The sequence below is a fragment of the Drosophila ficusphila genome, unplaced genomic scaffold (assembly GCF_018152265.1).
Source record: "Drosophila ficusphila isolate 14025-0441.05 unplaced genomic scaffold, ASM1815226v1 contig_412, whole genome shotgun sequence".
Lineage (NCBI taxonomy): Eukaryota > Metazoa > Arthropoda > Insecta > Diptera > Drosophilidae > Drosophila > Drosophila ficusphila.
Window position 1 is genome coordinate 605454 of NW_025064326.1, and position 25153 is coordinate 630606.

The 25153-nt window shown below is 45.3% G+C and overlaps 2 protein-coding genes across 2 annotated transcripts in view; one reads left to right on the forward strand and one right to left on the reverse strand.

The window, feature by feature from the left end:
- LOC108091490 (protein dachsous) overlaps positions 1-25153 on the forward strand; it is a 73374-nt gene that overhangs the window by 20239 nt on the left and 27982 nt on the right. The gene's annotated exons all lie outside the window — the stretch shown is intronic.
- Positions 1711-15585, reverse strand: LOC122320026. Its single transcript, XM_043207967.1, has 2 exons — positions 1824-15585; positions 1711-1766 (listed from the first exon to the last, which is right to left on the reverse strand). Exon 1 carries the CDS (start codon positions 9660-9662, stop codon positions 4215-4217), a length of 5448 nt encoding a protein of 1815 aa, XP_043063902.1. The 5' UTR covers positions 9663-15585; the 3' UTR covers positions 1711-1766; positions 1824-4214.

Genomic DNA, 25153 nt, shown 5'->3' on the forward strand with positions numbered 1-25153 from the left:
TAAAGAGCCTGAAATTGAGCTTCCTAAAGAGCGCAACTATTGGATCTGCGGCTGGTTTCTAGTGGGTGGATCTAGCCGCGTTTGCTTACCCTTAAATCGCCATTCTGGAGGTAGTTATAGGAACGTATAATATAGAGCCTCACAAAAATGGAAAACGGAAACATCGTTTCAAGTCGCAGCTCTTTTTGGCGAAACGCAGAAATGAAGCAAATTAAGTATGCAAATTAAGAGGGGCCTAATCCCCACCGGAGGGAATCAGCCAGGGAGCAGCAAATCACAGTTGTTGACAGTGGCTTAAGTTCATTAAACGCAACTTACTGGGCGAGTGAGAGGAATACCTAATGCCAAGTGGACGGGGAAAATGTGTGTGGAGAAAGATGACTGGAAAATGGGTGGAGTAATCGCAATCGGGCCACCAGCGGCGCTTCGTTGCGAGTCGGACTTAACTCTTTCTCTGAATAGCAGCGACGAGCAGAAATTGACAACATTTTTGCCAGTTGACAACTTAATAAATTTTGAGCAGCGAGCGGGCAGCGGAGATCGCCCGAGTTGGTTATTAAACTCGCATATTTCTAATAATTTGCTCCGTCCTTCTGTCCGCGCTTCTTTGCTGCTGTACCTGTGTAGCTCTTGGCTGTGGAGCTCTGGAGTTGTGTAGCTGTGGCTGCCATCGTCTTCTTGCCGCGCCGCAGACATTTCCTCTATTTATCAGAAACGCATAAATTTCTAAAATATTTCTTCTTCTTCGGCGGCGGCTGCCTCGACAACGAACAAGCGCGAACAACAACACGACGCAGCTGAAGATGCCGGAGTGTTCTTGGCCAAGAGCAGCGCAAGATGGCCAAGAAGAGCGGCACACACGTGCACAGTGGGAAGGATCGGGTGAGGGGATGAGTGGATGAGTGGGGCAGCAAGTTGGGGATGCTGATTCAACCGAGAGTGCAGTGCGAGAAGTCGAGCTGGATCTCCAAATCCACAAGAGTTCGAGGAACCCAATTTGGGATGTGGCTTCATTGGACGTCGCATCACTTGTTTCAGTAGGATCTACGAGCTGAGGTCTCACATTCCGTGTGATCTATCTCCATTCACTGCCAACATTTCTCTCAGTGCCCCGGAGTTCTGGGTTCTAGCATTTCATTTCAACACCAAGCGTAAATTTGTACTTCCTCAAAGAAGTCAGCATGCTTTTGCCCTCCCGATGTCGCCTCTTTCTGCTGAAAGGAGATTTATGTTCATTATAGATTATTTCTGTCTGATGATGTTAATTTTGTTGCATTTCTCGCATTTGCTTGCCACTTCCCCGTCCTCGCCCCTTTCCCGCTGCTCGAGTTGCTCGCATGAGTTGCTCACCGTTGTCAGCCGAGGGAAATACCTGCCCAGGTGGGTCCAGAAACGGGGAAGGGGGTCCGGACTGGGACTGGGACTGAGTCCAGCTGGCGCTGCTCATAAATGTTGTACATTGTTGGCTGCCTGGTGCGGAGTTGTTGTTGTGGAAGGCAATGCATGGTCAGCATTTGATTTGTTGCGCGCACGCCTTGGCAACATTGTTGCCGGAGAAAAGCGTGAGCACAAGGACCCGGCGGAACGAGTGCCAAATGCTGCCGGGGATCAGAGAAGCGTTCTTGGGGAGACGCAGAGCATCGGGGTTTATGGTGTTTATGTGATAAAAGTGCCTCTTCGGATCGGTATCGAGTGGGGTGTAAGTGTCACCATAAAACCACTTCGGGTTGTGTCTTCTCTTTCAATCCATGCAGTTCAGAAACATTCTACGGTTTGAAATCCATTAAATATATGAACATAGGAACATATCAAAATGTATTTACATCTCCTAACCTCTTTTTTTCTCTCATTGCAGGTAAGTCCACGCTGGCGATGAATCCATATGAATTGCTCAACTAGGCGTGAGTATTGGGTGACTGTAATTCTTCTTTATCCGCCCCTTTGTTTGGTATTCAGCTGGCTGCCTTTGTTGCTTGTTGCTTGTTTGTTGCTCGCTGGCCGTTGTTTGTTGTTCTGTGGCTGCCTGTCGCCTGTCAAGACGTTTGTCAACACACAAAGCAACATGTCAAACAAATGATGTGAGCTAACGATGCCGACACGAAACTCAAGAGCATCAGCGGATCAGAAGAGGCAGCCACTGCCGCAGAAACTGAATCAGATCGGCCACGCCCCCTGCAGCCATATTAGTGCCATGTTCACTCGCTGTGGCACGTCACTCAAAAGCGGTTCGACCGGGGTCACCAGTCCACCAGCCCACCCTCTCACCCTCTTTCCCTCCACGGGATGCACCGCCAGCCCATCTGCATGCAGCTTATCCGAGATTCTAGGGGCTGGAAACCAGCGAGGAATTAACTCTCCTGAGGAGATTAGGGACTTATTCGGACTTTATCGGGCAAGAGGGAGGGGAATCGGATTTGGTCAGGTTACTGCACTGGGAGAAACTGCTCATCTGTGTAATGTAAAATTCAGATATGAGTCACCAATAACTACCAACGCTCCCCTTTTTCCCGGTGCACTAAATCCAATGCCACAGCTGGTTGCACACACTTCACCAGGCAGAGAGTCGAAACGCATCTGTGCGTGAGCTTTTATGTGCACCTTAAACTCTGCTAATGACAGCGGATGGCGGGAGGACCGGGTTGCCTGCGAGATCCACCCGAGATCCACCCGAGATAGCAGGCTGGAATTCGAGACCGGAGGAGGGAAATAGAGCTGCCCCAATGGCAGTTGCACTGGCAACGGGGCTCGGCCGCCGGCCCGCTTTATGGCTGCGTTGACATTTTTATTAAGGCCGGCCATAATAGCAGCAATAGCAGCGGCGCGATCCCCCTGGAAACCCACGCCCCTGTGGGGTAGATTTATGATGGCCATAACAATGAATTAAATGTGACATCGATTGCCATCGATAGAGTTGTGGCTCGTTTTCTATCGCCCGTCTCGATCGGTGCATATGGAAACGCAACTGGACAGCGGATAGATATATACGTGTGATCCGATCGCGGATCGGGGATGGGCATCCCGTTCTCCGGTTCTCCCGCTCTCCCGCTGCGAGGTTATGCAATCGTCTGCCTCGTATTTCAAATCGCCTGACAACCTCGTTTCAGCTCCCCTCGGGGCAACTTCTTTCCCACTGCGGCGTCTCCTCTTGCACCATATAATTAGCTTCATCAACGCAATAATCATGCTGTAAACAAATGCAGGAAGGCGCAGGGCATTAAAGCTGAAATTACCCCGGATTGGGGAGCCCAAAAGACGAGGGCCCCGAGAACAAACCGAGGGCGAGCGATATAATTATTATTTTATCTCCGCAAAGTAGAGAAATTCGGCCGCCATAATGACGGGTTCTTCTCCGGCCAGCCGATTGTGTGGGTACAAATGGCCGGCCAAAAAATATAATCAAACACGATGCGAAACAAGACAATTTGAGGTCGTAATTAGAGCCAGGGGAATTTCACCCGCCGTCTGCGATTGTGTCCATCAATCGGGGCTTTTGTCCGACTTCAAGACTCGGAGACCGTTCCACTTGTCTGCCCCAGACAGCATCGGGTTTCTCCATTCTCGATTCGGATTCAGATTCGAATACGGATTCGGAAATAAGGCCAGACGATCCAGTGTCGAGCGGCGAAGAAACCCAGGGCGTCGAAACCAAAAGTGCTCGCATCGCAGAGCTAACCGCGAAACTCACAATGTGAGCTTGCATGTAATGCTAAACGAGACAAGTGGCTGCGGAGCTCCCCCCTTGTCCACCTCATCCACCTCATCCCCTTCGCCCCTTCTCCCCACCAAGGGCTCCACCGAGTGCCTGTTGGGGCAGTTACCTGTTTAAGGGTTACACCAAGTAGGGTTATGGGGCTCGAAAGACCGACTTATGGTCAATAAGCCACCGCAATATATGTCACTCCACTCGTCTAGTAATTTAACACACTCTTTAGCGATTGAAATGAATTTATTTAAACAAAATTAAAGAGAAAACTTTTGGCGTCTGTTCTTGTCGATGTTCTTCATGTGACTTCTCGAATAGGTATACATATAATCATATAGTCAGTAAGAGTGGCAACCTTATATCGATAGTTTTAAAAATAAAAATTAAGGGGGGTGACACTTTTGATATCTTATTCTAAAAACTTCGTTATATTTAAATTAATACTAGCGTCAACATCCTCCTCCCAAGTATTGGTGTCGTGGATCATATAAACGACGGCAATACTTAGAGTTTACAAATCTTTCGGTTTTACATCTAGTCTAATTAGTTTTACAGTAGGTCTCTTATAAATATTATCTTTAATTCTTACATCAACTATACGTACTCGACCATCCTTTGATGGATAGGTTTTGACAATCTTTCCTTTTGGCCAAACATTTCTGGGTAAATCAGGTTCCATAATTAATACTATATCATTTTCTTTTAAGGCACTATTGTCTTTTGTCCACTTACGACTACAAATAAGGAATTGTCTATATTCTTTTTTCCATTTTAACCAAAATATATCAGCAAGTCGTTGGGATGCCTTCCACATATTTAATAATCTTAAATCACTGTCAATGGTATCGGTGTAAAAGGATTCTCGATAGTTGGGTCCAATTAACAAATCGTTTGGCGTCAATGGTTCAGATAGAGAGTCAGAAGGAATAAACAAAAGTGGTCTACTATTCATCATAAATTCGATTTCACAAAATAAAGTTTTTAAAGTATACTCTCTAGGATATCTTTCTTTTAATAAAACTAACAAATATTTTTTAACTGACTGTATGAGTCTTTCCCAGGCTCCTCCCATGTGAGGAGATAAGGGTGGATTAAAATACCAGTTGCAACCTTTTGTTGTTAAAAACTGAGTAAGTTTGTCATTTGACCATTCTTCCATAATTTCTCTAATATCTTTGTCTGCTCGCCTAAAATTGGTTCCGTTGTCCGAGTATAGTTCTGTCGGAAATCCTCTTCTACAACCAAATTGCCTGAAGACATGCATGAATGCATTACAAGAAAGATCCTCTGCAATCTCAAGATGGACTGCTCGTGTTGTCATGCATGTGAAAATTACTCCGTACCGTTTAATATGACTTCTGTTTTGAGTTATTTCAATTGGCCCAAAATAGTCAATTCCTACTTTCAAAAATGCTCTCTCCGTGGGCACTACACGACAAGTTGGCAGTTGACCCATCAAAGGAGCTTGTGGCTTCGCTTTTCTGTTTTTACAGTGCTGGCAATTTCGGATGACATTTTTGACCGTATTTCTACATTTTGTAATCCAAAATCTTTGACGGATATTGGCAATTACAGTTTCTGTACCTATATGGCAATTTTGTACGTGATAGTAATGAACAAGTAATTTCGTAATAGGATGATCTTTACAAAGAATAATAGGGTTTTTTGAATCAACACTCATCTCTTGGTCGCGTAAGTTATTTAGCCTTCCTCTTAGTCTTAACAAATCATCACTACACAAAAACAATGGTAAACAATTCAAACCGCTAGAAGGTGACACTGGTTTATTTCGTTTTATATTTTCAATTTCCTGATGGTGTGCATCTTGTTGAACGGTTCGGAAAATTATTATTTCTGCTTTGGAAATTTCTGCGGCTGTCAACTCATTACAAAATGTGATTTTATTATTTGGTCTAAGTCTGGTTAAATATCTCAAAATCCATGCTGTCGTTCTTAAAAATCGCATCCAATTGGAGAACCTCATTACGTCAGGTAAAATAAATAAGTGTTTTTGTACAGTAGTCAGATTTACGTATTCTTTGTCCTTGTCATCAGAGTCATCTAAACTGAGAGTCTTTTTGGGTAATGGCCACTGGTCCTGAGTCTTTCTTAGAAATGGCGGTCCTACCAACCATAATTCATTTGCTGAAGAGTCAAAGGATGAAATCTTTGTGGCTTTATCAGCAGGGTTGACTTTTGAGGGTACGTGTCGCCACTCACTGGAATTTGTCAATTCTTGTATTTCTCCCAATCGCTGAGCCACAAAGGTTTTAAATCTTTTGCTGCTAGTTTTTAGCCAGTATAAAACAATTTCTGAATCTGTCCACATAAAGGTTGCGTCTATTTTCACATTCAGTGTTTCTTTTATAGATTTACTTAGTCTAGCGCCTAGCAGGGATCCTTGCAATTCAAGTCTTGGAATAGACATTGGTTTAAGTGGTGCTACACGGGACTTGGCTGATATTAAAGTGCACTCGACTTGGTCTTTGTATTCAAAGCGTAAATATGCACACGTGGCATATGCATATTTTGAAGCGTCACAAAATATATGAAGTTGGACATTGCAAAGGTTTATGGGCAATGTAGTCATCTGTCTGGGAATGTAAATATCATTTATTTTGTTTAGATTATTACTTAAAATTTTCCAAATATCAAACTGCTCATCTGTAATAAAGTCATCCCAATGAATTCCGCTATCCCAAATTGCTTGTAACAGAATTTTGTTAGATATTAATATGTTGGAAAGATAGCCTAAAGGATCGAAAATGGTCATAGTTATTTTTAAAATGTCTCGCTTAGTTGGTCGCCTAACGTTATTAAGAAGTTCAAACTGAGACTTAGAAAATTTTAAATTATATGTAAATACGTCTTTTTTATGATCCCAAATCAGTCCTAAAACTCTCTCTTCTGTTAAGTTCTTTTTATTGATTTGATTTGATGGAATGTTGTCTGTGATCTGATTTAAAACTTCTGGAGAATTTGAAATCCAATTTCGCATGTCGAAACCACCTGCCTTGTGTACATAAATTACGTCCTTAATCAATTTTACAGCTGAACCAATATCGTTGGCTCCACCCAAATAGTCGTCCATGTAATGCTTTGCTATTATATCATCACAAGCTTGGCCGTAGTCATTTTTAAATTCAAAGGCATTTCTGTTTCTGACCTGTTGGGCGATGCTTGGGCTACATTTAGCGCCAAAAAATAGTACCTGTATTTCGTACACGTCTGGTTCGGAATGTCGGTTACTTCCTCGCCATAAAATTCTCTGTGCACAACGATCTGTCTCCTGTACTTTAATTTGGAGAAACATCTCTTTAATGTCTCCGACAAAGGCAATTTTATGTTCACGAAAGTTCATCAGAACTGAAGACAGTTGACTGTATAGGTCTGGACCTGGCAAAAGAAAATCATTAAGACAATAACCATGGCTTTTTGAGGCTGCGTCAAAAACTATTCTTAGTTTGTCTGGCTTATTGCTATTTAGAACACCAAAATGTGGTAAATAGTAGGTCAAAGGTGTGATAATATTTTTTTCTTCTAAATTAATTTTCTTTAAATATCCTTTCTGTATATATGAGTCTAAGGTTTCGTTATATTTCTTGCCATATTCCGGGTTTTTGTCTATTTTTCTTTCACATAACAATAATCTGGAATATGCATTTTTATAACTTTCAGGTAATTTAACGTCATCACTTTTCCAAAACAGTCCACATTGAAATCCGTCACCTACACGTTTGAGGGTCTTGTTAACAATTTCCAGACATCTTTTGTCGTCAAGGGATGTTGGAATGTCGTGAGGTGTCAGTAATTCGTTCTCAATAGACCAATAGGATTTAACCAAATTATGTAAAATGTCTAGGTCATCATTTGGATTGTCGCACCCCTTGCATTCGTGTACATGAAATGAATAATTTGTGTCCGCAATTTCCCTTATCATTCCTACTGTACCGTGAACAACCCAGCCTAGCAAAGTTTTACTAGCAACGGGTCCTTGAAATGATTGATATTTCAGTTTGCGAGATACAATGATCGACCAATTGTCTTGACCGATCAAGATTTTTGGATGTGCATTATAGTATGAGCAAAAGGAAAAATCTTTCAAGAACTTGTATGTCTGAGACATATCGCCTGTTGAGAGGGTCTGCAGTGGTAAATTGAGGCATGCTACCGTTTTTACTTTCCGTAATGTAAATACCTTGGACATCTGTTCCTTGCCTTTGATCCCCACACTGACTACCTTTGAGTTTGCTTGTTCGTATATTTCATTATTAGTCCACTGCATCTTTAAAGGGCTAATCGGTCCCTCTAATTGCAGGTCAGTTGCAAGTTGTTCATCTATCAATGAAATTGTCGAAGCTTCGTCAAGTAAGGCATAAGTGTCGATTGATTTTTGTGGACCTATAAGTGTAACTGGTATGACTTTTAGTAGTACTTTGTTACCTCCAAAATTAATGTTGTAGTTCGTGTCAGGGTTTGGTTTGTCTTGGTCAGGTTTTGGTTTGTCTTGGTCAGGATTTTTAGGTATTTCAAGAGAAGTGTTGGATTTGTTGATCTTGTCTTTATGCAATAAAAAATTGTGATTGAAATTGCAGTTTGCTGCTTTACAAGTCTTTTTGCGTTTGCAGTCTTTCAGAACATGATTTCTACCTAGACAAGAAATACACAATTTGTTATGAGAAGTGTGTTCCCAACGCTTGTCGACAGTCAAGGTTTTAAACTTTGGACAATCTGTTATGAAATGATCAGTAGACTTACAATAGTTGCAATAACATTTCGTTTTTTCAACCACTTTGACTGGATTTGAGACTATTAATGTGGTGTCTTTAGATCTGTTTTGACCGAATCCGAGAGCTGTTGCTGCTGTTATAGTTTGACCTAACCATTCGTGGAACACAATAATTTTTGGTTCATCAGACTTGATTTTTTGATAATGTTTTATAAAAGCAACTCGCTGAGACACCTGAACCTTTTCAAGGATTTCCTCAAATAGCAAATTATTACGAATTTGATCGATATCATTGAAAGACAATAATGTTTGTATGAGATTTGTAATCATATCAAAAAATGTGATAAGCTTGTCATATTTGTCCTCTTTGATTACAGGAAAGTTTCGAATTTTATCTATCATCACCTTTACGATGTGATTACAATCTCCGAATCGGTTTCTTAATATACCAATTATATCATGTACATTGTGTGGTACTAAAAGAAGTGACTGTACACATTCTTTGGCACGTCCTGTCAGTGCTCTTCGTAGGCGATTAATATTTTCATAGTCACTAAAATTAAAAATTCGAGAGCTATTTTCATATTCGGCAATAAAAATTGGCCATTCTAAAGGGTCACCACTAAATGTAGGAAGCTCCTGTTTAATTGTTTGCCTAGCCATGAAACTAGTAATCGCGTTCGAGTTGAAATCATCAGTGTATGTCTGACCTTTTTCCGGTTGCTTTTGTTGAGAAGACTTAACCCACTCACGTGTCCTGGTTGCAGCTTGTCGATCGCTGTTGTTGCCGTTATTGTAGTCGTCTTCGTTGTCATTCCGGTAGTCTTGGTTGTCATCCTGGTCGTCTTCGAGGTCATCCTGGTCGTTTTCGATGTCATCCTGTTCGTCTTCGATTTCCGTCATTTGTATTTTTAGCTCCAGTTCTAACTGCTTTTCCTCATATTCTAGCTGCATCCGTTGAACTTGTAGTCGTTGTTGTTTTTTAAGGTGATCCATTTGAAGCTGTAGTCGTTGAGCCTTGACTGATCGTTGAGAGTGGTGGCTGTAGCTAGAACGTGAATCCGTGGAACGTGGAACATTCTGGGTTGATGTTGCGCGTGGCACAACCGTAACCTTAGACATGTCCAGTTGGTTTTTTGCAGAACTGCATGGTCGTGGCGTGTCTACTATACCCTCTGGCAGATTGGTATTGGGTTGATTTTGTTTGTTTGAGCGTGTCGTCGGCATCATTTATGATTGTAATTGCACTATTCACACACACAAGCTAGTCGTCGTCAAAATATATGTGTGAAGCTTTGCATGTGTATGTCCAAAATTACGCTTGGCAATACATACACATGTAGTGCAATTTTTTTCCAGTTAATTTGGCATTAGATTTATGTAATCCATGTGCCGTCCAAGAGGCAAAGAAGGACCATTTGTTGGGGCAGTTACCTGTTTAAGGGTTACACCAAGTAGGGTTATGGGGCTCGAAAGACCATTTGTTGGGGCAGTTACCTGTTTAAGGGTTACACCAAGTAGGGTTATGGGGCTCGAAAGACCGACTTATGGTCAATAAGCCACCGCAATATATGTCACTCCACTCGTCTAGTAATTTAACACACTCTTTAGCGATTGAAATGAATTTATTTAAACAAAATTAAAGAGAAAACTTTTGGCGTCTGTTCTTGTCGATGTTCTTCATGTGACTTCTCGAATAGGTATACATATAATCATATAGTCAGTAAGAGTGGCAACCTTATATCGATAGTTTTAAAAATAAAAATTAAGGGGGGTGACACTTTTGATATCTTATTCTAAAAACTTCGTTATATTTAAATTAATACTAGCGTCAACAGTGCCCTTAGAAGGGAATAGACGAATTGATTTTGCGCTCGGCTGCAGAAGATCAAAGCGGCTTAAGCCCCCTCAACCTCTTCTTGGGTGTCGACAGACCCAGACAGAACGCATTCTGCGGTTTGGCTAATCGAACCACAGCAACATCGATTAGGTAAAAATAGACATTTCTATTCTGGCCCAAGACTGACTACCGCTTCGGAATATGTTTTCCATTAGCACTAATCCATCGCCCAAATGCATTTCGAAGGATGTTTTATTCCCATCGTAAAACATGCATACTTTATTATTTGCAGTACTCAAATTAAAAGATGCCTCATCGATTTTATAGGTTTCAATATATTGGAGGTTTGCAGAATAAAAATATATTTTTACAAGGCACAATCTCACTACTTAAAAATCAGTCGATTGCGGTTTCTTTTGATGCCAGCTTGTCGTAAATAAAATGCATAAACTTCGAAATTGGTCTGTTGGGAGTACTCACAGGTATAAAAAGAAACTGCTTAAAATATCTATTAAGCAAGCCCATGTTAACTGACTCATTTTTCGGCTGCCAGCTTGCGCTCTCTGAGGCACTTCTTGAAATTAAGGTTAAAGCCGAGCTCGGAGCGGGCTGACTACTTTGTAGCCCCGGCATCTTTGGGATCTGGCCACCTGACAGGCTGACAATGTTTGTCCGCTCACAGCGTGCAACATGGTGCAAGGTCCCGCTCTCGGATTCCTCGGGGTCCTCGGGATCTTCTTTTTGCCAAGTTTACGACTCTGGCCAGTCGTCGGCGGTAGCGCATACAATTAGAGTTTTAATTATCGTCTTTGGCTCTTTATTTCTTTTGTTGGCTGCTCCTGCGGCCCGATTCCCCCGGCTCTTTATCTTCTTGGCGGCCGCTGTCCATTTTTTGTCGTCAGCGGTAAAAAAAACTAATAATTTGCAGTAAAAAGATAACAACACTGCCGATGGAAATGCATTTCCCCCGGCCCCCAGTCTTTTCCCCGGGAGCCACACAAGTTGCTCAAAGCGTCTCATAACTTTCGGAGCGCTGTGTCCCCCTTTCGCCCAGTGGAGTTTGCCGATTGCTAAAAACAGAACAAAAAGGCAGCAAATAATTTGCAAAATTTTATGAGCCAGTCGGAAAGAAGTCGGAGGGGAGGGGAAATGGACAGGAAGCTGCATAGTTAAACAGTTGCAAGACAAGATGGCCGCCGAGCAAGGAATTCGAAGTTTGGCAGGTGAACTAACGAACCTATTGCTCGTCGAACTATAGGAGTAGTAGTTCTGTAATTACTGTAATATAACAGCTTTAATCAGTCCATATTACTAGTAATGAATTCGCTCTCCTTGGAGAATGGATTTGAAGAGACTCGTTCGCATTCTTGAGTCCGCCGCATTTCACTCGTTACTATCTGATCGAGCGGCAAACGAGGCATGAATTAATCGCCTGTGCCTAATCAATTATCTTTACCATCTTTAATTAATTCTATAATATTCGCCCTGCCTCGGTTTTCGACAGCAGCTGCTGCTCCTGCCTTTCCCCGCCAAGGTGCACTTCCACTTCCAGTTGGCCGATGATGGTCATCTAGCACCTTGGTCTTGCAAATTGCACTCCACCCCCCGCAACCAACTCACATACTATATACGTATCGTGGGGCACATAACTCAGCCCAATCGGAAATTGCTTTTCGCTTATCGATTTACGCGCCTAATCGACTAATGCGGCCCAAGACAATTTTCAATTTTGCACTAGATTCAGAGAGGCAGATAAGTTGCCTTGTTCCTCAAGAGCAGCACACAGAGAATGAATGTTAAATCAAAATGTTGACCAATAAACTCTGGGATCAGTGAGCACCAATGTAAAACAAACGGCAACGTGTACGCAACATATTATCATTTATCTCAAAGTAATTTGCATAATCTGCTATTAATTGCGTTGAGATAAAGCCCAGTGAGATCGACGGAGAGAAAGAGAGAATATTAATTGGCCCTAAATGCCAACAGAAACATTTGGACATTCCGACTTAGGGTTTCTCATCTATTGATTAATAAACCGAAATCAAACCTAAATTACGACTCGACTCACAAAGAAGCCCGAGTCGGAAAGCGGTATTCAAATGAGCGAATAAAAGTCCCAGTTTCACTCCGAAATTATTCATATTAAAAGAAAGTGAGTGAGTGTGTGCCTAAGGGCTAATTGCGTTTGACTGCGTGCTAGATGCAAGCTTTTATATCAGAATGAAGCTAACTTCAAGCCACGATCTCTCAGCACAGATACCGCATTTCTGCTGGATGTTCGCCGTTTCTGTGATCTATGCACGGAAAACCGTTGAACAACCCCCACATAAATTGCGGCCACTCTTCCCCATTCGGAACTCCCACTAGATATTTAGAATGGGAGGCCCGACAGGATCGAGTGGAAAACAGCAGGTTGTCCCGCCGAATCGAACAAATGCTTTAATTAAAAATGTGTTCGCCTATTTCGTTGTTAATCCACAAAGTCCGTTAGCCATTATTAGTAACCAACTCACATGCGGAAAAAAGGGGGACTGCCAAACGCCAGTCGAAAATCTGTCATAAATTTATTATTTTCAATTAATTATTAAAAGTTGTCTGGGCCGTTGCTGCTGTCGATCGGTGGATCGGTGGATTGGTGGATTTTTCCATTTTTCGGGACGCCCCAAAAAGCTGCTGAATAAATTCTCCTCGATGGGAGGGACGTGGGCCAAGTCAAGCGCTTATTAAAGACCCCGATAGGCCAGGCCAAATGCCAAAGTGCTCATTAGTCTGCTGGGATAGAAAAACAAACCGATACCGAAACCGAAACCAATTCCAAAACCGAGCCATGGCTAAGTGTGCGTAATTTATTGCTTGCCTCGAACTCAAATTTGGAAATGAACCAAGAGGCAAGATCCACTTTTCAGGCGGCCAAAAGTGTCGCTGGAAATTTGAGCTATCGGCATTTCAATTTTTCGGACGGGAAAATGGCAATGGCAATTTAGCAACGCATCGGCATCTCTGCTATTGATTGAGTTTTTCACAGTTTTTTTAATGAATGAGTTGCTTTTGGACGGAGCCTGAATGAAGTCGGAAAAGGCAAAGCCAAGAGTCGACCGCTCTGGACGGGGTTACGCAATTGTGGAGCCGCTTTAGGTGACTCGATCGGAGCAATTTTGCGATTTCGGTGAATTGAAATGCAACGAGGCGAGCGCACAAAAATGTCATTCAGTCAAACGCCATGAAAGCAAGAATTTCAGAGGAAATCTGATCAAAGGGAGACTTTTCATGGAAATACTGGCTATTTGAAAAGCTTATTTTCCCACACACTGCTGATAGGTATTTATACCCAACCATTATGTCGGAAATCAGATTTATTTTCATAAAACTAAACTTTTAATGGTTTTGTGATAAATTTGCAGTAGATTAAAAAATTCCTGGCCCAAGTGCCAGGTACAAAATGTTCATACAAATAATATATTCACAGGAGAACAATAAAAGTTAAATGGAGAAAACTTCGGGAAATCACTTAACATGGAAATTAAGCGCAACTAAAGTACACATTAAGCTGTGCATTCAGCATGAAAATCAATTGAATTTCCACACGGAAAACCGAACCACTTGGCCGGCTGGCTGCAACATTTTCTCACAGCAAGTGCTGCTGCCTCTTTGCATTTTATGGTCCAGTCCGCGAGTCCAGTGGCCAGTTAAAGTGCGCTCCCCTGGTTCCCTGGTCTCCGTCTCCATCTCCAGCTCTAGGCAACTCCCTGAAAACTCGCCTGGCAACCCAGAGGAGTGCGTTCATGGCCACGGCGAACTAATCAGAAAATTGAATCGCTTTAATTACTGCACAAGCAATGGGCAGTGGAAAAATGCCGGAGGATCGGATCGGAGGACGGGCGGGGGACTGGCTGCTCCTCATCAGGAGACGGGTCGCCTTGCAGCTCCTACTGCGAGGACGGCGGCTACTCGTCTTCTATGAGAAATGACTATAGAAATTTTGCAATAAATTTTAATATGCGTGTAATGAGTGGATGAAGAATGCACCCGAACTATGAGCGAGTAATTAGAAAAGGTATTCCGAGGGGCAGATGGTCTTCGGTGAGGAGAACGCTATAGTTGAAAGCCAGGCTTTAATTGCCCGAAAATAGTAATGGTGCCCCGGGGAGGTCTCCTTCTTCTCTCGGGGACCCCGGAGATCGTAACTAACCCAGTGACACATAAAAGTGTCGCCTGTCACGCTGGGAAGGCGGAGGAGAACAACCACGAGCACCGTTAGACATCGAAATCTGGGGAGATCCGCTGTTTCAAAGGCAAGAAGTAAAAGAAGATCGGAGGGGACGAGGGGTGTTTATATGGTGGATCTTTCCGTCCAAGTGCCAGTTAGCAGCACACCTGAAGCACTGAGGGAAAAAGTTAATCGAATCTGAGGTGCTAAAAATCCAAATGGAACAAAGCTTAAAATACTTCTACCATAACTGAATACTTCTTGAAGATCTCAGCTTACGTAAATGGTACATATTTTTTAAGAGTAGGCTATTACCTCCTTCCGGTTATTATTTCTCCAAGTGCCGAGTGCAATTGCAGGGCCAGTTGGTCGTCGGCCGCCACTTCCCCAGTCACAGTCGCAGTGGCCGTCTCCCAGTCACCGTGACTTTGTTCCCTAGAGGTGTGCAAACTGTAATTTGAGCTGCCGAAGCCGTAACATCTCCGAGATGGGGAAACCACACGTGATCCTCACCCAGCAACGACTCTATTCCACACTCCCATTCGAAATGCCAAATATTTACAGCCCGTTTACCGGGGGAGCGGGGGAGTTGGAGAGCTGGGGAGTTGGAGAGCTGGGAGTTGGGGATTGGGGGAGCAGGTTCCCAGCAGTTACTACCAGAAGGTACTGGCAACTGCCACTGCTACCATTTACCACTGCAATGGGCCGCGGCCATTGTAACCGACACTTTAACAGCAACAAGTGGGTGGACGTTTATGTCTCTTTGTCTTCGTTCGTTGTTTTCCCGGGGCCTCTGTTTCATTCTCTTTTTCGGTTAAGTAAATCACGGAGATCTCGCTTTAATGGGCCTTTTTACGGGCCAAAGGGGCCAACGGGGCAGGGGGCCTTGCGGAGAAATGCTTTCTGGCAAACTTCTGCTGTCAGCGATTTTGACAGCTCCCCGGGCGGAGGAGAGTGCGCGGTGGTGGGTGAACCATTTGTCGTTTAGTGAAATGAGTTGTCGGTAATTGCTCACTTCGGGAGCTCCGGGGGAAGTGGGTTACCCACGGGTTACGGGCTACGGTTACGGACTCGATTCGGATTTGGGCGCATAGTGGGAACGTGGGCGGCCACCGCCTGTGTGGGCGCGTCGTCTGATGAAGTGCTGTTACCGTCAGCGGTGTCGCTTTCTAAGCGGCGGCCCATCCGAAATCCATCACTGGAAACGGGGGAGGAGCCGCTGAGATTATGACTGCATTTTGGGGGACTCGTCGTGAGTAGCGTGAGGCACAAACATTACCGGTTGACGATCGTGGCCACAAATATTTTTACCTAATTGCAAAGCAATATAAAACTTAGAATGCAATAATGGGCTAATAATCCGCCACCATAGAGGCCAACTTGCTCCGAAACAAGTCCGGGTTCTCTCAGTGTTCATTTAGTAGCGGCGTTCAGTTGCCTCGGATTCCGCTCGCCTCGCAATTATATTTCCAAACTATTTAATGTGATCCTGATGAGTCATAAACTCGGTTAAGACCTGGTTAAACACTCATCAGTCTCAGTTTAACCCACTCACGACTCATGTTAATAACTGCCTCACGTTTCCATCTCGAATCGGAGCCATAAAACCAAAACTTACTGGTAAAAGTGATCTCGCTGCCGTGGCAGTAGCTCTTGGGTTTCGGCATCGGCATCCGAATCTCAAGCAGTTAATTTCGGGCATTAATTAATTTCGAAAAGCATTTTATGCGCTCGATCAGCATACGGCATTTGTCACTGGGCAGTCTTCAAATATTTTCCACTTTCACATAAATTAGCTTAGAGAATGGGGGAGACCACCTTTGGCTTGAAAGGGTACGGATACAACGAGTAAAAACAATTTTAATGGAGAACTGTAAATTGAGTTGCTGGCTGTCTCACTTTCGATTCGGCTTTCGAGTTCGCTCGCCAATTCGTAGCTGAGAATGGTTCTCCCTTTCCAGAAGACAAGGCCACGCCCTTCTGGCCAAGCTCGTCCCAATTCCGAGTTTATGAGTTTATGAGGTGAGAGCTGAGGGCCAATGATGATGATCTTAGGAGCCGACCCAAAAACAGAGTCCGAGCTTGTGAAATTGGAAGCCATTTTCTGGGCTCTGGGCTCTCGGCTCTCCTGTCTTCCCGTCTTCTTCCCTCGTCACTTTTTGCTGCCATTCCAGCTCTTTTTGCTGCTGTTTTACATTCTCGTGCAGGAAAGACAATACCGAGCCACTTTCCTCACTGCTGCTGCCGGTGGGCTGCTGATTGAACCGCCTGTGGTGGCTCGCTCGGGACGCCATCGTCGTGGCTTCTTGCACCGCCCCTGCCTCGGACTTCGACTTGGGTTGGCCGATGGCCAAGGGCTATGCCACGGATGCCATGATGATGATGACGTGACTGAGTGCCCTCCCGAGCTCCGAAATGCTGTCAGTCAGTCAATCGGTCATTCATTCAGCACGGCAGCACTGCGAGAAACGCAAGTGTGGCTAAGAAGCTTTATTCCTAAGAATCAGCTACCATTCTTTTAAGAGAACAGTGGCCTCGATCCCGAGTATCAGAACTACTTTTTAGCTCAGGAAAACGCCTTTATCTTTATTCAGTTTTGAGTACAGATTTACAATTATCACAGGAAGAGTGAAGCTGTTCATAAAAGTATTTTTTATCTCTGGATTTTTTATGAACTGGTAGCTTAAGAAGTTCCTATACTCAAATCGCAGAGCATTTTGTTCCTTGCCCCTCCATTGGGTATTTTCACTGGCGACTCGGCCATGTTTGTAATTACCAACTCGACGAGGAAGTTCCGCGGTGATATTTTGCATTGTGGAAAAAGTACAAGACAAAGAAACCAAACGCTAAATGTTCGACTCAAGACCAAAAAAGGCAAGTTCTAGCAGATTTTCCGTACTCTGGCATTTTACCCTTTTTGGGGCTTCAACTCGTGGAGCGAAAGGGTGGAGCCGGGGGAGCCCCTCGCCAGGGGGAGGGGGCTATTTTACACGCCTTTCCAGGCTCGGAATTCCTCTCGAGCTGCCACTGTCAACCTGCATTTGCATTTCGCGTGACTGGCGGCGGGGCTGCGTCTTCCTGTTTTGAGATCTGTGGGCAGCGGAATCAGAATCAAAGCTTCCCACCGGAGAATTCTCGGAGAAGAGTGGCTCAAAATTAGCCGCCGCCTCATTAGGCAGGCGAACCTTATCTGGCCACGGGGAACTGTTATACCAAACCGAGACTCTAGACTCTCCACTCGTCTCTCGTTTGCAGAGTTCTGCGGGCGAAAGATATGATTTGCCTATGACAAGCGACCAGTTTCCCGCTCCAAAGGTGTCGCCTCGTTCGAATTGCCGCCGCCCCCCGCTCCGCTCCGCCATCCGCTCGCCATGTCAGCGGTGAGTTGCCGCATGATTGATGCCTGTTTTGCGTGCCTCGGCCCCAATATTCCCCCCCAAGGCCAAGAGTCGGACTTGAAGAACAGTTAGAAGATTCGCCGTCCGCTCGCACCCGATCCAATCGGAGCGATCCGCCAGCGCCCGGCATTATCTCCAGTGGATGCGGTTTCTGCTCTTCACAGTGTTCCTCCGCAATCGCGACATCTGTCTGCGGTACACTGCCAGAAATCGGAGCTAGCATTCCACCATCCAGAGAAAAGACAGAATGAGATATGATGCAGCAAAGCAGTTTCTATTTGGTCATTATGTTTAACCCAAACCCTTACCTTTAGTATTTCCCCCAAGTTTGCTTCACTGTACCCCGCACTCGGGAGGGTGAAACCTCGTTACGCGTGGTAGTTTTATATACGACCGACCCTGGCGAGTATTTTTTCTCATTTTCCGCTGAAAAACGCACTTGACTAACATAAATTTTCTCATTGTTTACTTTTGGCTGTGGCGAGGCTGCGAGGCTCTGGCGATGCAGTTGCAACTGCAACTGCAACTGCCGCATCTGCCTTTTGGCCCCGAGGTGGAACTGGTCTTCCAATTCCTAAGCCCCTTCCCTCCCCCGACTCCCCGTCCTGCGGCATAGTCAGTTTTGCGCGTTGTTTGTTGTTGCATTTACATTTTTGGTGTCGATTCAATTAGTAAATATAACCAAAAGCAAACAGACAAACAAACCCAGAGTCGGACGGCTTGAAGGTGGCTTACCGCGGGGTTACAAGGCGGAAAACCTGTACAATTGTTGACCATGCTCATGCCTAAATAGCCGCGGACGAAGAAGACAACTCCAGCTGTGGCATCCTCGCAGATATATCTTGCAGATACCGGGCGGCCCGAGGGGCCCGAAAGGGGGAGTGCAAATAAGGGGGAGTACGAGTACCAGGCAACCACTTCCTGCAACCAACTCGTATTCAAAGTTGGCGAGCTGAGTGTGTGTGCAAATTAAATTGCTCGCTAATGAAGTGCGGGGAGAAAAAAACATAGATATATATATATATATACTACATACAAAGAAAGGGGGCCTGATGGGTTGGGGTTGAGGTGGCATTAGCCCCCGCCTTCGCTAATGTCTTCATCATGCCTCACAATATGACACAAATTGGCAAGCGAAATTGAGCAGTTCACGCTCCGGGTTAGCCAGTTTTCCCCAAAAAAATTCGGGTACTTCCCCCCGAGCCCCCCATTAAATGGCAATAAGTGGGTTCGAGGTGATCGCAGCTTATCACCCGAGAAAAGCGTGAGAGGCCGACGATTTCTGACATTTAAGCGGGCAAAGGCGCCGCCATCTGCGAAAAAATACGAAATTTGTGTAAAACCCGCCCAACAAGGCTCTTTTTGGCCCCTGGATTCCCTGCAAACTTGAGCACTGAAACTCAGATGTTGTGATCACAGAAACTATGAAAATCGGCAAGTACAAAAGCGGTTACGGAAAATTTGGTGGTTAGTGAAGGTTTACAGCTCAGAACATACGAATTTCAAGCTGTGAAAATAAGTCCAATGGGAAATGATTAAAAATGCCAGAGTGAACATCAAAATGTATGGGAAAATACCAACACCAACTATTAGGAATAACATTTCATATCTCTGAAAATAGTTTAACCACCATTTTTCTAACCGTGCACAGACATTTCCTGCATGAGCTGCGCAACAATGTTGCTGATTTTGATTAGAAGGCGAAATAATGACGTTAACCCCACAGCATAGCTTGCTTACTCGGCTCACTCGCGCTGTTTCGCAAGCTGAAAGCCCGAAATCGGGCCGGGTTATAGAGCATATCCAGGTCCCACCGTAGCACCGTAGCTATAGCCGGGAATCCAGGGAGGACAATCAGCGAGCAGGGCGAGATTCGCATCCGCGAGTCCAGAGCCGATGATTTAGTGTCCAGCTGGGTCCGCGCACATAAATTCACCTGCGCTGACAGTTCTCCTCTCGTTCTCTGCTCCCGAGAAAAGCGAAAGGCCACAAAGGAGTCGCGAGTGGTCAAATTGAATCGAAGTAAACGTACGTTTTCGGGAGGAAGCTGCAACTGCAGCCCGACTCTTCTCGGAAACTCTTTGGGGGTATGCAAAAGCGAAGAAGTCACCAGATGAGGAGGAACGGGCCGAGTGATTGACTCATGAAAAGGCGCACCACAGTTGAGGCTAAGCTCGCATCTAATTCAAAAGAAATGTGATTAAAATCGTGGCCAGCCGAAGGAAACCCCTCGCCGGTTCTCAAGGCTTTGTGATGTCATTATATTGAAGAATGGTAGCAAATGCTGTGGCAGACATTGACATTGAAAGGAGCAGGAGCAGCAGAACAGAAAAGGGATCCCAGTCGCACAGACCCTTTCCTTTTCTCTGCTCGTTCGCTGCACTCAGAAAAAAACTATTTTTCTGGGCTTTAAAATATAAAACGCAATAAATGAAAAGAAAGTGAAAAAGTCATACGAACAAAAGCAACCTAATCATTATATTTGGATAATTAAATATACATAAAAGAGTAAGTGTCCTAGGAAACATAGGAATGGGTTTTTGTGAGTGTAGGAGCGGGGCTACCTGTAGTATACCTGACTGACTGAATGTCCATGTGGGTCTAAGCTCAATGCGAATGCCAAAAAGCGAGGCTAATCGTTGCCCATGGAACGCTGAATAAAATGCAAAGCGAAGGACAAACCAAGACAAAGGCCGCAGGAGGAGGGGGGTGCAGGGCGGCCAAGAATGGCGGCATTTGCGCTTAAGCCATGGCAATGAATTCATCGTTGACATATCTCGTTAATTTAATTTCTTATCGTAGGGATAGCATCGTCTTCGACTGGCTCTTGGGCTTTTCGCTCGGAAGCCGCATGGCTGACTGATTCCGCGGCGAGGGGAGCAGGCGGTGGGGCTAGAGGGGGTTGAGGGGGTAAAGGGCCCAGTCTGGTATGCAAAATAGCTGCAAGGATCCGCCGCGTTCTTGACTCGCGGGTCTCCGAGCCGCTGTCTCCGCGACAGCCGCCAGAGGAACAAGACTGGGATCTGTGTGCGGAGCTGAAGGCTGGGCAAAGGACAGAAACAGAACCAGAAACAAAAACAGAAACAGGAACAGAAAACTGGCAGTGCTGCGATTGGAAGGGAGCTGGGACTCGGACCAAAAGACGCCGAAGGATACACAGCACCAAACGCCGTAAAACCGAGAAGCACTTTTTAATTGAAGCCACTTTCGGAGACGGGGCTGTAAATTCAATCTTAAGTAAGGCATTCACGGATATTCTAATGCTCTAAAAATAGTATTGCTTTGATTTCCATTACGAGCCATTTGAGTTTGGCTCAGCTCGAAACTATTAAACTTGATTTTTCTGATAGTGTATTGCACCCAGCCTGGGACTTCCTTCTCCCCTCCGTCCCTGATTCAGGTCTATCCTGGTCTGTTCCCTGTATTTGTATTCTGTATTCTGTATTTTGCCTTCTGCTACTATAAATTTTTGTCAACGATTTGTACGCATTGTCTTGGCCCGATCTGCTTTCCTCCTGCTGCCGAAAGCTCCTTCCTTAGGATCCTCCTGCAGCTGAGTGAGCATTCGAGAAATTTTTAGCATAGCATTTGATTATCATTGTCAATTGTGTGTATTTATGTGCCGACTCGAGGCGGGTCTTTTGGTGCTCCCCTCCGAGTCTGTAGATTGACGGCACAAATGATTTAGCTTAACTGTCAATCAGTTTTCAGCCGAGCAGATCTTGGGGAGATAAAACCGAACCGAGAACCAAGTTCGTTGCCTGAGTCTTTTGTTCTGGTTAATTGTTATTTGCTTAAAACACGGAATAACAACGAAACGCTTTCCCCAATTAACGATAAGGCATCTGGGAGGGGTGGGCCGTACACCCCCTTTTGCTTTTCAGAAGGTAGCGCACATTAAGCCACATTCGCGCAAATTAACGCAAAATGCTTATCACAGAAGTCGCGTCTGGGATTCGGAAAGCCCCCTCCTCCCATCCGCCCCCCTCCTCCACTTGCTTTGCCGCCTAACGAACGGCGCGTACTTTTCGAGAGGGCAACACCCCTCGTAAAAGGCCTTCCCCCTTTAGAAAAGCGTCTCTGCTGATGATTTTACGCACCAACCAGAGGAGGGAATGAGGAAGGGGGATGGGAAGAGGGGAAGCGGGGAAGGGGGAGAATTCTGCGCACCACACCTTGCCAACTGGTGTTGAAAGCAATTTCAAAAATGATGAGTATGATCGAGCGAACAGTTCCTGGGCAGCAGCCGCTGTTGGCTTTTCGATTTGCTTTCAATATAATTTGGAACCCCCTTCGGTCGACTCCCCTCCCCTCCCCTTCCCTCCCCTCTACTCCCGTCGACCCTCGACCATCGTCCGCCCTCCGAGATCCCCATAAATACTGGCTGCTCGGACCTTCCTGCCTTTGTCTTGGGCTCCTCAGACCGGAGAAGAAGCCAATAAGCAGTTTTGCTTTATCGCTTATTAAAAATCATTTCGCTCTTCGTATTTTCAGTTTCAGACAGGCTCCACTGCCCTTCTCCCCATCTCCCCCTCCCCGCCCCACCGAACTGCCCCTCCCCCGATCCTCTTCCTTTTCCGCATTTCCCTTCCTTTTGGCTGGCTTTGTTATTAACTTTGACTCACATGTCGATCACTGTTGATGATTTTGTTCAATTTTAGCGCACATGAGAGCGCCGTCTACGTCTCCATCATCCCCATCAACATCGCCATCCGACCGCTCGCTTCCTACATTCCGAAATGCGTGTGTATCCGAGCTCTGATTGCAATCTGACGGAGCAGAAATATTTATTCAGCCCCCAAAAACGTAGCTTTGCTGATGCACAGCGAAAAACGAAACGAGCTTATGGAAATATGCAGCCCAAAATATTCCGAAAGGCATTCACCAATTAACAATAAATTGGGAAATTGCAAGTGGTTCCATCTCCATTGTAGTTCCATCAACAAGGCTTGTGTTTTCCGATGTGTAACTCTTTCCCGGCTGTCCCAGTGAGTGCCCATCAAGCTTGATGATGACGTACCGTTGTCAGAGAGTGGAGTTTCAGTCGGACTGCGATGCCGAGTCGGAATTGTCGATCCTGCTGCCCCAAATCGACTTCGCTTTCATTCATGCCCCTCCCTCCGTGCGTCTCTCCTTATCGCATGTGTCCGCTATGGCAAATTATGGCAAATACACACCTTATGCCTTATGCCTTTTGCCTCGTACCTTATACCTTATTCCCTATACCCCAAACCCCGCCCGATGCTCGTTGGCGAGGGACTCTGGTTGGCATCTGCTACAGTCAGCTCTCGGTGCACACGCACCCCACACACAAGACGCACAACACGAAAGGTGCAGATACGGCATGTACGAGTATGGGGAGTATGTGGCTCTCGGGACGGAGACACTCCACGGACGACCGGAGGAGACTCCGACCGACAACCTTAATGCCTCTCGTTCCTCGGCCTCCGTCTGCTCATCGCGACCTCTCTGCTCATTGTTTTCTCGGCTGCTTTTCTGGCCGGCCGATGATTACAAGATCACTTATCTGGCTTCAATAAACTTCGGCATCGGTTGCTGTTATTATTTTTTAATGTAGTTTTTTAAGTACCATCAAACACTTGAGACTACGAAGCGAGAACTGCTCCCCCTCCCCTGCCCCTGCCCCTGCCCCTCGCCTGTCTGCTCTCGAAAAATTATCTAGAAAAGTTGTTTAGCCCCATCGATCGATAGCAAGAGGTAATTACCGGCGATCGATTGCGTCTATCCCTTCCCCCCATCCCCCATCCCTCTCATATTCGTATGGCTTTTCGTTTTCTAGGGGGCGGCAGGGCGGGAGATTATCGTCAATCTCAGGAGTTGGCTGGGGAATTTTAATTCCAGTCTGATTTTCGCTCAGCTTCAGTTCTCCGTGCAGCAGTGCACCTGCCCTGCAACACTTTCTTTCCGTTTATTGATAACTTTACGGCCTGCATCGGCGTGTCTGTCCCCCCACCCCCTTCCCCTTAACCCGTTCCCCATTCACGTTCCCCCCTCCGCCGATCTGCCATTCCATTTCGTGGCCCATCAATCGCAAGTACAGTAATTTGGCTCGAGTGCTGCCCCAATGGATTCCCCATTACCACGTAACTCAGGTTTATGGATACGCATGGCTCGAAGACATCGAAAAAGGGATCATACACTTGAGAAAAAGAAGATTGCATCTCTATATAATTCGAGCTCTGATAATGGGAAGTGAAAGATTACTTCTCGAATAGAAAGAAAACTTGTGGGATGAGAAAGATATTTAACAACATAATGTTTCATAATTACGAGTTGAAAAGAGCATACAACTTTTTATTGCAGTGCGTCATTTTGGGTGACTTACATCAGCTCTATACACATTGTCCCGCACTCCCGCTAATTTTCCAGGCACCTCCCCCCTTCCCTGGTCCCCGATCCCCTGTTTTCGATCCAACAACTCATTGGCTTAATGCCAGACCCTGGGATTCGCGAGATTCGCCCTGCTAATAACTGGCAATCTGGCAATCCAGCGAAAAGCTCCTTTGTTTGCTCTCTAAGAATAAACCTCCGCGGAGTTCTATCGATCTGAACGGCATTCCTTTCGCTCTCCGTGGAGGAACATCTGGCCTTTTGATTTTAATTATATATTGTGACCAGTTCGAGTCCGAGAGGCTCGGGCCACGGAAAACCTTCATATCGAAGTGGGCGTGTCACTAAATAAATTACTTTTCTATACTTGGAGTCGACGCTGTCGAGTTTCCCACATGTGGCACAATCTGTTTTTGTTTCAGGCTCAGTTTTTGTCTGCAGTTTGGTTACTTGGCTGGTTGCCTGGTTTCTTGGCTTCTTGGCATCTTGGCATCTGGGCTTCTTGCCTGTTTGTTGGAAGCTCGGAAAATTGTTTGCTAAACGCCCTTTCCTGTGCCGCTGCTGTCGCTTTTGGGCTGAAGCCGCTCGTAATTAGCATAAATCACTTCGAAAAAGGCTTCCATTTTGGATTGACCAAATTTGTTTATAGACTCTCTGGCTCTTTTGGCATCTCCTGACAGGGGGTGCTGTCCAGGGGACTCCAACTCCAACTGCAACGCCAACTCCAACTCCCCTTCTCCCTCTCCTTCACCTTTTCCCTCGCCTCCGACGGGAAAAACAACACGACATGGTCGAAGTCACGCATCGCTGACCAAAATTGGCCTCCAACTCGAACTCGAAGTCAACTTTTGGGATGGCGAAGGCGATTGGATTGCAGTTTGGTTTCGCTTTGTTTGCTCTTTTCTTTTTTGCCCGAAAGTTG

Excerpts from the sequence above, each read along its gene's own strand:
- LOC122320026 (XM_043207967.1), bottom strand. The coding sequence starts at position 9,662 with ATGATGCCGACGACACGCTCAAACAAACAAAATCAACCCAATACCAAT.